This window comes from Lynx canadensis, chromosome A1 (assembly GCF_007474595.2).
Source record: "Lynx canadensis isolate LIC74 chromosome A1, mLynCan4.pri.v2, whole genome shotgun sequence".
Lineage (NCBI taxonomy): Eukaryota > Metazoa > Chordata > Mammalia > Carnivora > Felidae > Lynx > Lynx canadensis.
In genome coordinates, this window is record NC_044303.2 from 153,163,857 (window position 1) to 153,178,796 (window position 14,940).

At 37.7% G+C, this 14,940-nt stretch overlaps 1 protein-coding gene across 1 annotated transcript; it reads right to left on the reverse strand.

Annotated features, from left to right (window-relative positions):
• Nucleotides 1–256: 256 nt before the first annotated feature.
• Nucleotides 257–14,521, reverse strand: LYSMD3 (LysM domain containing 3). Its single transcript, XM_030324595.1, is given in 5 exon segments — nt 257–3,968; nt 11,268–11,359; nt 11,362–11,427; nt 11,430–11,528; nt 14,369–14,521. Coding segments are annotated over 4 exon segments (915 nt in total). The 5' UTR covers nt 11,521–11,528; nt 14,369–14,521; the 3' UTR covers nt 257–3,302.
• Between the last annotated feature and the right edge of the window lie 419 nt (nt 14,522–14,940).

Consider the following 14,940-nt stretch of genomic DNA (forward strand, 5'->3'; position numbering starts at 1 on the left):
AGGATAAAATGTACACATAATTTGTTAAATGTCTGACCCACAACTTGCTAAGAAGTCATGGATCATGCCTTTTAAGGTCATCTTCTCTGATATCGAAGAGCATCCAAAGAACACTCATCTGAAATTTGTTTTCATTTATGTCTTATAAATAATCCAGTGGATTTTATTTCATTCTAACAAGGAGGAAATATGAATTACTAAACCTCTGGCAATTCTATCCACCTTACATAGTATCTCTATTTTAAATAGTTTGAAAGAAGAGGAGAAAACGTTTGCTTTTATTCAATTAAATTCACCAGCTTCCATTTTACATTGAATAATAAAATAGAAACTTTATTACATTTTGCATATCTTAAAATACAAAAAATACGGGGCAGAAAATTTTAAAAACCAGTTTTACAGATGTACATGCTAACAATGTTCTACAATTCCATTTTGCATTTGTATCCAATACATTATACAAAAGATTTATAGTATTTGCATACATAAAAAGAATTAAATAAAGCATTCAGATATTTCTATGATCTAACAGTGCAATATGCATATACTTGGAAGAAAAATACTGATTTCCTGAGTAACGGTGTTGTAATTCAAAATAAGAATGATACCCATCATAATGCACCATTTAAATAGACTTCTAAAAACTCCATCTTTACCCTGTAATTCTTTGACTGGATCCTTTCTTCATAGTATTTCTGAAACATCCTTCATATTCCCAAGTAGGTAATTTTAGAAATAGATACCTTAAAAAGAACTAATAATTAAGTAGTGGTTCATTTAAAGAATTCTTCAAGCCACTGAACAAGCAAGTAGAGTCCAGAAAAAAAAAAGCTTTAAACGGTAAGTCCTTTGGAAAAGTTCATTTAGCATTACAGTCTTATAATTCTAATGTGGCCAGCCGACCGTATAATCCATTTTAATCTATCTTTTGAAGACATGAATCCCATAATTTTCTAGGAGTAGGACGGCAAAAACTTTAAATGGCATCCAATAGTTCAAAACAACCCTAACTATTTGTACCCAGACTTAAAAAAAAATAATAATCTGCTCTAAAAATAGCAGATTTTTCTTCACTTACAACTCCATTTTTTTTAAGTGAACCAAACTCATTTGCGGTTGCTAGCATATATATATATTACATATATACCTTCTAATGTAAAGCATCCAAGTAAATTCAAAGAAGAGTTTCAACACAAAATCCACAATATCAAACAATAACTCTTATTAAGTTTTATAAACTAATCTGTGTTTGCCACAAATTTTGATGTATACTAGTACTTTTTAAAAGCTAAAATTATTCTAGACCTGTTAAATGCTTAGGAAATTTTTTTTCATTTAAAATGACCCTTAAAGATTAGAATCTAAAAGTCTATATATAAGATATATATAGAATTAGATATAATTCAAATATATAGAAAAAGGAAACTGCCTGATTGTGTCATAAGGATATGTTCTATTTCCTTCAAGAGGCCATTCTACAAGACTGAAATGGTTTTTAATCAAGTACACAGTACACTTTACTACCTTACGTAACTTATTTTGAAATCAGACCTACCACGATTTCAAAGTACCACTAGCAAAAAGGAATCACTTGACTGTAATTTCATCAATTCGATGTAAACAAAGTTCTTCATTCCACTCTAAAATAATCCATTTTTCTTTCCTAAAACTTGATTTTTCAGCAGGCGTAATAAATACAATGTAAACCAACCAAGTTAACACAGCATAAAGTCGAAAGATCATACATATTTTCAAGATGCTAAGGCACATTAAAATAATTTTAAAATTTCAAACTAAAAAGTTACTCAAAAAATGATTTTGCTACAACTTCCAATATTAACATTTTTTGTTAACTAAGGTCCTTTAATATATGCAAGAGCTTTAATGTTTGACTTCTTTGTCCTGTCTTTTTATGATACTTTGCTCCTGAAAGTACATAGAACCTCATGTACCATATGTACTTTTTCACCCCACTTGTTACCAATATTGGAGTTTGAAATATAAAATCACTGGTCTAAAGCTGAAACATTAAAAATTAGTAAATAATGCCCAGAAAATGAAGTGGTATTATATACCTAAAGGTACATACTTTATTATACACAAAACAGGCAATCCAGACTCCACCAAATCTTACTTCTAATTAATCATTTTGGTTACATTTTTAAAACATACACTTTAAGAAATTAAATGATGGAAATTAGTATACAAATGATGTTTACTTAGCCAGACTGTATCTGATCCACAGCAAATCTTAAGAAGTAGCACTATCAAGCCCTTTCAACTGATCTACACACCTTTAGCCTCTGCTGCCCAATTTGATGCTATAGTTCAGAGGAAAAAAAGGTTTAAGTTGAACATTTTCTCTTTGAAAAATATAGGTTAATGGGTCAATCAATAATTTGTCTGTTACTTTCATGCAAAAGGTCTCTCTCATCTTTGCTTTTGATTCATGAACCAATTTCTACAACAGATCTCAGAGGCAGACAATGAAAATTTGTTTTAACCCCATGAAGTTGTGCTTGATAGTGAAGGTGGAGATGAATTTATACAGCCTATGTTATGAATCCTATTGGACCATCTGAAATAATACTTAATTTTAATTCTAAAAATTAAATTAGCTTACATAAGTAGTATTATAAGGCATTAAATGTAATTAAGGCATGTTACTACAAGTAACACAGCAACAACTTATCACAGTATGTGAGGATTTAATTACTAAATAATGCTAATCTGTGTAACACTTTTCATTAAAGAATTACAAAAGTGCTTTCAAATAACAGAGGCAAATATAGTCACTTAAAAAACAGAAGCAGAGGCACCAAGCTTTAAGAGACAAAGATCACTTTTAGGTCTTGACCTAATCCAGTGTTCCAGGGACCAAATGGCAACTTCCCAACCATACACATTATTTTAGGGGCTTATAAAAGTTATTTTGCCTAATATATTTAATATTAACAACCTTAAGCCAAAAAATAATTACTTGAAAAATAAAACTTAAACATAACCAGTCTTGAATATAAAAAATGATACATTTTCCAAGTTAAGAACTTCCTAGACCCATATTTAAATTCATTTCTGCTTTAAGCATTGATACAAGATATATGGATTTACAACTCTCAATATCAATGACCAACTGTAGGAATTTCACACTCAATCTATTTGTAAATGGCTCCAAAAAAAGGTGAAAAACAAAAGCATCTTCAATCTCCTTAACTTCTGCCTTTAAAGTGGTTATTGAATAGAATTGATTCATCACACTCCAGATTCACGTGATCATTAACACTGTAAGTATGAGCTCACTGCTATGTTTTGTGCTGAGCAGCAGGTGACTGAGAATCTTGACTATATAGTTTATGATCATGTTGGCCAAAGGGTATTCCCTTAGTTGGACCAATTCCATTTTCCATTTCTCTCTGTTGTGATGGGGGTGTGATTCCTGAATGCAAATGTGAGGAGGAATCCACTGTTGAATGATGACTAACATCCACTTTAGCTAAAATTTCATAATACAGCAAATAAAATACTGGCGTTATTATACCTACTATCAACATTATCACTACGGCTGTCCACCACCCTATTCCCCAGTCTGCTCCATAATAAGGATCCTTACGTTGAATGTTTTTGTTATCAGGTTCAAAACGTATTTGTTGTGCTGTTAAAGCAGATACCACCTCATTAAGGTTCTCTCTTTTGGTGTCTGTACATTTTACTATTTGTTCTATATCTCGGTCTACTTCTTTTAAAAAGCTACCAGCTGACTCACTGGAAGAAAGAGAATCATTAGGTGGCAAAATTTCCTGTTGTTCTGGAACATACTGGACAGATGACGGACGTGAAGCCTGTCTTCCTTTTGGAGGATAAAGTGTTTCAGTCAATGAACTAAACTTTTTAACTGGAATTTTGATAGACCTAAGGGCAAAAAAGTCTTGATCGCTGATGAGATTATTAACCCTCTTGATATCTGCTACCTGTAAAAAAAAAAAAAAAAAAAAAAAAAGCAACATTCAACTGAATTTTCAATCAAAACAGAGGTAACAGTATTCATTCATCCCATTACTTTTGGAAGGAAAAAAAAGGTAGAGTTTAATTATTAGTAGTATTAAGTTATCACACCCAGAGAGATTTTATTTGTGGATAACAGTTCTATACCACTCTTGATCTACCAGTCTTAGGAAATCACTAATTACTTTTTACTGTCACTCATGTATTAACACAAATGTTAGGTATTTAAGTAGATCCTGGAATCCTTTGATATTTCTCTTTGTACATCATGCACAAATATCACACTTCTGCTGTTTGTAAACAATGAGAAGGAAGAATTACAGTTATTTATGTTCTTTCATTCTTGCAATTAGAATATAGGCAAATATCAACTTATCCAACTAAAACTACCATATTTTATCAAAACTAAGATGCCATCAACTCTAAGATGTGCCATTATTTATCACTAAGGAAAAAAAAAATTGAGGGTGCCACCATTCCACTTTCAAAGATGTTAAAATGTATCAAAAAACATGCACCTTATGGGGCGCCTGGGTGGCGCAGTCGGTTAAGCGTCCGACTTCAGCCAGGTCACGATCTCGCACTCCGTGAGTTCGAGCCCCGCGTCAGGCTCTGGGCTGATGGCTCAGAGCCTGTTTCTGATTCTGTGTCTCCCTCTCTCTCTGCCCCTCCCCCGTTCATGCTCTGTCTCTCTCTGTCCCAAAAATAAATAAACATTGAAAAAAAAAATTAAAAAAAAAAAAACATGCACCTTAGATAACGTATTTCCCTTATTTGTCTTCTAATGACATTTTCCCGAACTTCTGTGTTCATGCAGTATTCAACCACCCCCAAGATGAGTCATTTTTTATAAGCTTTCCCTATGTATTATACAGTCCTCAACCTGTCTGTATATCCTATCTACCTGCCATTGTGAGGAGGGAGAGCATGGGAGTATTCCTCAGATTACCCGTTATTATGCTAGGCCTCCCATAATCTTTGAGTGATTAGTCCCATTCATGATTTCCATCAACACTTTAACCTAAGCCCTAGTCATTTATCACTCGATTGATGTCAGAGAGGTAAAGTGTGTCTAGGATAAAGCTTTTCTGGCTTGGTCAACTCAATGGATAATAATGTCATTTACTGAGATATAGAACACTTTGGAGGGAGAAAAGAAAATAAACACAGATTATATACGTGTTGACTTTGAGGTGACTGAAATATCTAGGTGGAAGTTATCCAACAGGGAGTTTATATGTCTGAAATTTGAAAGAATGATCTCATTTGGAAATATTGACTTGTGGATTATCAGCAAAAAATGGTAAATGAAGTCACAAGTGTACACAGATTCACTAAAAAAGACTAGGAGAAAAAGGTGATAAATGAAAGATGACTGAGGAATGCCAACATTTGAGGGTTAGGTTGAATAAAGAAAGAATGGCCAAGGGGTGGCTGGCTGGCTCAGTCAAAAGAGTGTGTGATTCTTGATCCTGGGGTTGTGAGTTCGAGCCCCACGTTGGGTACAAAGATTAGTTAAAAATAAAATTTTTAAAAGCAAAGAGTGGCCAAGAAAGCAATACACAATGGTGGGTTTGACTATCCGGGTTTGACGGATGGCTATGATACTTTCTAGCTCTATGATTTGGGGCAAGTTGTTTAACCTCTCTGCAATGAAATTTCCACATATGTAAAATGACAGTAATAACAGTACCTACCACATAGGGTTTTGCAAAGATTAATAAATTAAAACATATGAACATTCAAATAGCAATATATAGTACATTATGCAAATGTTAGCTGTTATTAAATATTACTAGTAGGAAAATCAGAAAGCTGAAGAATCAAGGAGGTCAAACAAAGACGGTTTTTAGGAGGGGGTGGTGACTGATCAACTGCAGATTTCTGATCAAGTTCACTGAAGAATGAGAGTTCCTGTTGGAAAAATCAACTCCCTGGAAGTGTATATGTGGGAAGAGGATGGAGAGGAAGACTGAGGAGTAATTAGATGAGACAATAAAGGATGCTTTGAAAGTTTATGACCTCAAGACTGTTTAAGGCAAATGAAGACTCATTGACAAACTCCAAAACCTGACCCCATTCTCTTTAAATGTTTGTTTGGTATTGTCTATTCTGACTAGTAACTACTCCATACTCTTTCTAAACCAGGCTTCCAAGTCTTAGTGTCTACCTAGGTTCTCACTCTAATTATCCCTATATTCTCCATTATACTAACTTCTTTGGTTACATTTAGGATTCCAACCTTACAATTTTTATGCTCTTGTCAGTTTTATGACTGGCATATTTTTAATAATTTCTAAAATTGAGTACTTACAAGAGGAATACAGCACTAAGTACCCTATTTTTATTTACTTTTTTATAAACTATGTGAAGTGAATTAAAAAAAAATTTTTTTAATGTTTATTCATTTTTTTTAATTTTTTTTTTAATTTTTTTTTTTAACTTTATTTTATTTTTGAGACAGAGAGAGACAGAGTATGAGCGGGGGAGGGTCAGAGAGAGGGAGACACAGAATCTGAAACAGGCTCCAGGCTCTGAGCTGTCAGCACAGAGCCCGACGCGGGGCTCGAACTCACGGACCGCGAGATCATGACCTGAGCCGAAGTCGGCCGCTTAACCGACTGAGCCACCCAGGCGCCCCTGTTTATTCATTTTTGAGAAAGACAAAGTGCAAGTGGGGAACGGTCAGAGAGAGGGAGATACAGAATCCGAAGCAGGCTCCAGTCTCTGAGCTGTGAGCACAGAGCCCAACATGGGGCTCAAACTCACCGACTGCGAGATCATAACCTGAGCTGAAGTCAGACTCTTAACCAAGCCACCCAAGCACCCCATAAGTACCCTATTTTTAAAGTGATAAATCCTTGGGGCGCCTGGGTGGCGCAGTCGGTTAAGCGTCCGACTTCAGCCAGGTCACGATCTCGCAGTCCGTGAGTTCGAGCCCCGCGTCGGGCTCTGGGCTGATGGCTCGGAGCCTGGAGCCTGTTTCCGATTCTGTGTCTCCCTCTCTCTCTGCCCCTCCCCCGTTCATGCTCTGTCTCTCTCTGTCCCAAAAATAAATTAAACGTTGAAAAAAAAAAAAAATTTAAAGTGATAAATCCTTTTGTAAGGTTCTTCCTTTTTTTGCTGGTTCAGCTCCTGGTAAAAGGGAGCATTGCTTAACTCCCTAACACTGTTGTATCAATCTTCCTTATTGTAGACAAGACCTCCTTTCCTCTAATGTTAAGCTAACTGCCCTTTCATCATTCTTCATTTTAAATAAGGAATCAGCTGAACACCCCCAAATAATCTCTGTAAACTTCTTCTCTATCATTAATACACATATTTTAGTCCAAGCCCTGATCATCTTCACTTGAATTATTCCAACAACCTCCTTACTGGGTCCCCTCCAACTCACCAGCAGGTTTCCCTACCATTTTGTAGTACCCTTGTTAAACCTTATAGCAGTGTTCTTACTATATAGATCAAACTTTTCCTCAGTTCTCTCAAAGTGCTTCATCCCAATCAGTCTACGCCCCTCATTTTTGAAACATCTATTAAACTTCCTCTGTTGTTCACCTTATTTTCTCCTTAAAATCTTCTCCATATCACTGTCCTATACCTTTCTCCTCATATACTCTAGTCATATTTTTTTCCTTTTCGCCTCAATGGAAATATAATCTATTTTTAATCATTCATATAGATGGCATTTCAAACTTCTCTTCAATTTATTAGGTTCGTTAAAAAAAATCCATGTCTTTCTCTAATAAAGCTAGTGGACCACACTTTTCTCTTGAATCTCCACCTTGGTAATTTCAGCCTGGCCCCTAATTTTATTTATTTTTTTTTAATATGAAATTTATTTTCAAATTGGTTTCCACGCAACACCCAGTGCTCATCCCAACAGGTGCCCTCCTCAATGCCCATCACCCACTTTCCCCTCCCTCCGACCCCCCATCAACCCTCAGTTTATTCTCAGTTTTTAAGAGTCTCTTATGGGTTGCCTCCTTCCCTCTCTGTAACTTTTTTTTCCCCTTCCCCTCCCCCATGGTCTTCTGTTAAGTTCCTCAGGATCCACCTAAGAGTGAAAACATGGTATCTGTTCTCTGTATGACTTATTTCACTTAGCATAACACTCTCCAGTTCCATCCACGTTGCTACAAAAGGCCATATTTCATTCTTTCTCATTGCCAAGTAGTATTCCATTGTATATATAAACCACAACTTCTTTATCCATTCATCAATTGACGGATGTTTAGGCTCTTTCCATAGGAGATATTTGGCTATTGTTGAAAGTGCTGCTATAAACATTGGGGTGCAAGTGCCCCTATGCATCAGCATTCCTGTATCCCTTAGGTAATCTTAGTTACTATCCATCATCAACCTTCTAAAGCACATTTTGTAAATTATTTCTCTACAAAACATGAATTCACATGTTTATGTTAAAAATTAAACCAGATACACTATGATATAATAATAAATGGTACTGCCTCCATGAACAAGTTGCAAACCCCCCGCCCAAAATCCAGCTCTTATCTCATCAAGAAATGTGTTTCACTAAAATACTTTAAGTTTTTAAATAAAAATTCTTAATGTGTCTGTTTTGAACAACTATGAATTGCAGTAATTATTTAAAAAAATACATAGAACCTTAGGGTCACAGGAAATTTTTAAAAATTCAGTTCATATTTGTATATATTTGGGGGTGCCTGTATGGCTCCGTCGGTTAAAAATCTGACTCCTGATTTCAGCTCAGGTCATGATCTCATGATTCGTGAGATCAAGCCCCATGATGGGCTCCAACCTGTCAGCTTGAGATTTTCTCTCCCTTTCTCTCTGCCCCTCCCCACTCATGCTCTCACTCCCTCTCAAAATAAACATTTAAAAATAAGTAAAATAAATTTGTATGTATTTGTATAAACAAGTTTATAAATATGTATGATATTATAGAGAACTATGACAGGTAACCAATAAAAGGCTCTCAAGTACAAAAATATACATTATGGAAGACTGTGGAGGGAAGATGAAAATTTTAATCAAGGAGAAAAAGGAATGATAAAACTTTTATGCCAGTAAAAGTTTCATGCTTATACACTAGGGCACCTGGGTGGCTCAGTCAGTTGAGGGTCCAACTTGAGCTCAGGTCATGATCTCACAGTTTGTGAGTTCGAGCCCCACATTGGGCTCACTGCTGTCAGGACAGAGCCTGCTAGGGATACTCTGTCCCCCTCTCTCTCTGCCCCTCCCCAGCTCATACTCTATCTCAAAAATAAACATTTAAAAGGAGAGAGAGAGAGAGAGAGAGAGAGAGAGAGAGAGAGCATATAAAGAGTATTCTAACAGTCTTATTTTTAAATATCAATAGTGACAACATTTTTGAAATTATATCCTTTAAGTCATTAGGAAGTATTTAAACTCACTTTAAAATGTGCAAGGAGGTACACAGTAAATACATTTCAAAATTCTACTAGGAGTATGACAACATAAAGTTCAAAAAACAGTTTCTGTATCACGTGTTTACATGAAATAGATTCCGCACTAAGGATGCAAGATGGACATGACGACACATATATAAAATGGATATAAAGAGTTTAGTATTATTAAAATAAAAATATACCTCCCTTTTTATCAATCCTACTTTGGGGAACCTACTCCACAGAAATAAAGGTAGCACCATTTATTTTTAATTAAAAAAAATTTTCTTTAATGTTTATTTTTGAGATAGAGCACGAGTGACACAGAGAAAAAGGGACACAGAATCTGAAGCAGGCTCCAGGCTCTGCACTGTCAGCACAGAGCCCGACCCCACGAACCTTGAGATCATGACCTGAGCAGAAGCTGGACACTTAACCGACTTAGCCACCCAGGTGCCCTGTGTACCACCATTTAAAGATACAGTGCTGATGATATTCACCACACAATTCAAAACATGAAGAAAATCTTGAGTACATGATAGAACAGTTTAATATCATGGTATATCCATACTATGCAATACTACGTAACTATAAAAAATGAGTTAGATGTGTAAGACAGTGAGGCATGTCTATGATATATTAAGAAATGAGGGGTGCCTGGGTGGCTCAGTAAGTTAAGTGTCTGACCTTGATTTTGGCTCAGGTCATGATCTCATGCTTCATGAGATTGAACCCCTTGTCGGGCTCCACACAGAAAGCTTTCAGCTTTCTGATTGGGATTCCCTTTCAATCTCTCTCTGTCCCTCTCCTGCTCATGTTCTCTCTCTCTCAAAGTAAATGATATAAACATTACAAAAAAAAAAAAAAAGGAAGAAAATAAAAAAGACAAAAGCAACTTGCAGAGTAATAGGCACAGTATACACCAATTTTTTTAATGTTTTTATAAATGTATTTTTTTTGAGAGACAGAGAAGGGTGGGGGAGAGAGCGCACACGTGTGCATGTGCACATGAACGGGGGAGGGGCAGAGAAAAAGGGCGATAGAGGATCCAAAGAGGGTTCTGTCCTGACAGCAGTGAGCCAATATGGGGCTGGAACTCATGAACTGTGAGATCATGACCTGAGGCGAAGCTGGATACTCAACTGACTGAGCCATGCAAGTGCCCCAACCAATTTTTAAAAACAAAATTGGGGCACCTGGGTGGCTCAGTCGGTTAAGCAGGCAACTTCAGCTTGGGTCATGATCTCACAGTTCGTGGGTTCAAGCCTCATGTCAGGCTCTGTGCTGACAGCTTGAGAACATGGAGCCAGCTTCGGATTCTTTGTCTCCCTCTCTCTGCCCCTCCCCAGTTTGCACTCTGTCTCTCTCATTCTCAAAAACACATAAACATTAAGAAAATTGTTTTTTGGTTTTTTAAATTTTTTTATTTTTTTTGTTTTTTTTTAACAGAAAAACAAAAAATCACCAACACCCCAAGTATTTTAGATAATACATATTTATATGTTACACATATTATTTTTATAAGCCACAAAAAAAGGTATAGAAAGAAACACCCCAAAGTGTGTTATTTCAGGAAGATGAGGCAGAAAAAATTTTTCCTTATATATTTCTATATTCTCTTAAAACCTGAGTAAGGAGATAAGATAACACATTTGGGTGTCTTTTAATACTGAAACTAGACTCATGGATTTAGAAATAAACGGAAATCCAAGTATTCACTTAAAAATTTAAAAAGTTAACATCTACCAACATAATACAGTTTTCTACGGAAAGAAAGGAAAAGACAAGATAAAAGCACAGAACTTACTTCAATTTGTGCTAATGAACAAATAATTTATTTTGGACAGCATTATGCAAAATCAAATTCAAACTTACCGTACAACAGTACTGAAGGGCTATTGCATTTAAAGTATCTCCTTCCTGTATATCTTTTGTTAATACTATAATGTCATCAAGTCTATCTCTGATGTACTTCTTCGGATTTTCTCTTTTCCTCTGGATCGAAGCTCATACACTTCGGCATCCTCCTCAACATGTCACTGTCTGTACAATTTCCAAATGCATGTACTTGACCACTTGAATGAACTCCTGGAAGAGGAAAACTACGATTCTGATGTCTCCCTGCCATGTCAAAATCTGAGGGGGAAAGAAAGAGAAAAACTCTGGAATGTAGCTGATCCATATGACTGAGTTACATGAATCTTACATTCAGGACACATTATACATATATTTTTAAGAATGATTTTAGTTATTTAAAATTTAGGTTTGAGTTTTAGAGATGTTAAAGTGCAAAGAACATATCTGGCAGCAGAAACAATGAGAGAGGAGGGAAGAGGTAATCCATTCTTATAAACTATGTATCACCAAAAGTGGAGGTGATATACATTTTCACGGAAGTAAAGTTATTTTTTTAAGGTCAAAAAATTAGGTTCCCCTTATTCTGAGTATGTGAATAAAATTAAGGAAACTTCTGATCATATATGTGCAATTTATAATTCTGATAAATCAAAGTACAGGTTTTATATGTACAAACAAAACACTTAATAAATCCAAATATTCTGGCTTGTTCAGCATTTTAAAGCTCATATATCTTTTGTACTACCTACCTACCTCCTTGGATCAAGTGGACTTCAGTATTTATGTTTAGGTATATATAGCATGTGCTTTCTATATAGGTCATAATTTTGCCCTAGACCAAGACTCTTAAGAATGAGCACTGGCCTAAATTAAAAGCATACATCAATAAGCGTGTATCAATGAGTACTTTTTGTTTACTTGTATATGCACTCTCAACTGATCTTCAACAAGCTGGCCTATTCTCATGAAAGACAAAAACAAAAATAAAAAACTAATTCCACAGGTCCAGTTCTTGCTTCATATTACATGTTCACATAAGAAAGAAAGTATAGTAGATTGCTTTCAGTTATTGTTGTGAAAGATGGAAAGAAGTAGACAAGGAGTAAAAGGCATTTTGGAGATAAAATACTTAGGACTTAATACTGTGACTCAGATATCAAGAGACGAAAGAAGTTAAGAATTATGCCAAGATTTCAGATTTGCATCATTGAGGAAATGGTGATGCCATTCTCTAGAATACAGAACACTGGAAGAAAAGTGGGAGGCTAGACTATGATTATAAATTCCTTTAAGACAGCCCAAAAGAATGTGAAGTAGCCTAGCAGGCTACATAGTCAAATTCAGAAAGGTCTGGGCTAGAAATATAATGACTCATGTGCATAGGTAGAAACCGAAGCCGTATGGGTATAAAGGAGACTACCTAGAAAAAGTACAGAATAAGAAAAGAGGAGCCAAGACTGAGCCTTGAAGAACTGCTTGCTACGTGTAGTAGTATGTGAGGGAAGGAAAATCAGCCTGCAAAGAATATGGAAAAGGAATATTCAGAAGAAGAAACCATAAAAATATTATGTCATGGAAGCCAAGCCCAAATGGTGTCTTAAAGGACTTAGTTCAGTTGTGAATACTACAGACAAATATGAAGTGACAAAGAGAAAAAAACAAACAAAAAACAACTCTCTGACTCTGCTGTACAACAATGCAATGCTTGGGGCGCCTGGGTGGCGCAGTCGGTTAGGCGTCCGACTTCAGCCAGGTCACGATCTCGCGGTCCGTGAGTTCGAGCCCCGCGTCGGGCTCTGGGCTGATGGCTCAGAGCCTGGAGCCTGTTTCCGATTCTGTGTCTCCCTCTCTCTCTGCCCCTCCCCCGTTCATGCTCTGTCTCTCTCTGTCCCAGAAATAAATAAACGTTGAAAAAAAAAAAATTTAAAAAAAAAACAATGCAATGCTTTAAGAACTCAAGGGTTTTTATTAGACCAACCTAGATAACTAATAGTTACATGTTAAGTAGACTTAAAAGTTAAGAACCACTTAATATACACTAATTTAAATGTGGCCATACTTCCCTTTAGATTCTTCCTCCCTAATAATCTGTTGTTAGAATCCCAAACTGGCTTAAAACAGTTGAAATTCAGTGAGCAATGCGCAAAGCCATTCTACATATTGACATCAAACTTTCTCCAGAGTCTATTGCTAAATACTAAATAATACGACTAGAACTTCATCTCACTATCTCTTCTCTTGTGTAATGAAATGCAGGCAGCAGACTACCACAAAGTGGATACTGTTTTTGAATAATCAAGAACTGGTTGTGATTCCAATGAAAGTGGAAAGCTAGTCACAGGCCCAAGCAGATAATTATCTAAGCTGACTATACAGAGAGCAGAAAGTACATAGTATTCATCTCATCTGGTTCAATTTTCTTCACCTGTCTTAATTCTTAGGGTAGGGGGAAAAAAACCCCTGCATGCCACCTAGATTACAAACCATGGCAAAAAGTAATTACCAATGGATACGGTATTAAAGCATTTAACCAGCTCACTCTGTAACTATAAATTGTTTCCCAAACACCTTCATACTTTATAGTAACTGTTGTTGGGTGTTTTGCTTTGACATTCTTTAATCAGATAGGGCCATAGGGTCATAGGGCACAAGGTAGTTCAGCACTGGGATAGTAGTAACACAGGGACTGTATCCGCCAGGGGCAATTCAGGTTTTAAAAACTTCTCTTCCTCTCTATTCCACACACCTAGATTTTTTCTTTCCCTGTTTATATGATGATTAAATCTCAGGTTTTTACGCCACACCGTCACACTTGGACGGTGTGGACGAGATGTTGCCAGCATATATTGTCGTGGGGTAAATGTAGTGTTTAGGTTTTAAATGCGTGGTTCTGAGAACCAAACAGGTAGGAGTCCTTCCTCTGACCCTGTTTTCCCGAGAGTGTAAAGAGGGGCTTCGGTGGGGTTGGTGGCGAAGATCTCCTCTGCCTTGAGGTCTCCTACATGCAGGCCAGGATCCGAGTCCCAACCGGCGGCCCCGGCTACACCTGCGGCCGAGGGCTCTCCGCCATCTCCAGCGAGAGTGTAGCAGGGCCCAATCCCGCCGACCGCCATCTTTACCTGTTCGGTTAGCAGCGGGGACGCAACGAGGAGCCGGCTGCCAGGTCCGCCGCCGCGGCTCCTGTCCCGGGCAAATTCATGACCAACCCTGCGCTTTTGGCTGCCCCTGCCCTCTGCCGCCGCCACCGCCGCCAACGTCTCTGCCTTCCGGGCCGTGCGCCGCCGCCACGTCCGCAAACCTGCCGTGCGTCATCGCGTCAAGTGGGCGGAGGTGGGCAGAAGAGGGGGAGGAGGAGGAGGAGGAGGCCGGAGGTGGAAAGGGGCGGGGAAGGAGGAGGGCGGGGACGCGAAGGCGAGACCAGACCCGGAGGCTTCTTAACCACTGGCCTGCGCCTGGCGCGCAGGCGCAGAGACGCCGCCAGGGCCGCGGGGGCGGGGTCCGAGTTCCAGCTCCGCCCATATCTCCTCGCCTTCGCCCCCTACCCCGCCCCTCACCCTCCGTGATTGTGGCTCCGAGGGCCAACCCCGCTGGTTAACCCGGTGATCGGGAGCTACCTGCCCGCTGCGCCTTTGTCCTTCGTGCACACAGTGCTGGCAAAGACTGTCTAGAAAATACCCAGGGGTGGGAGTCG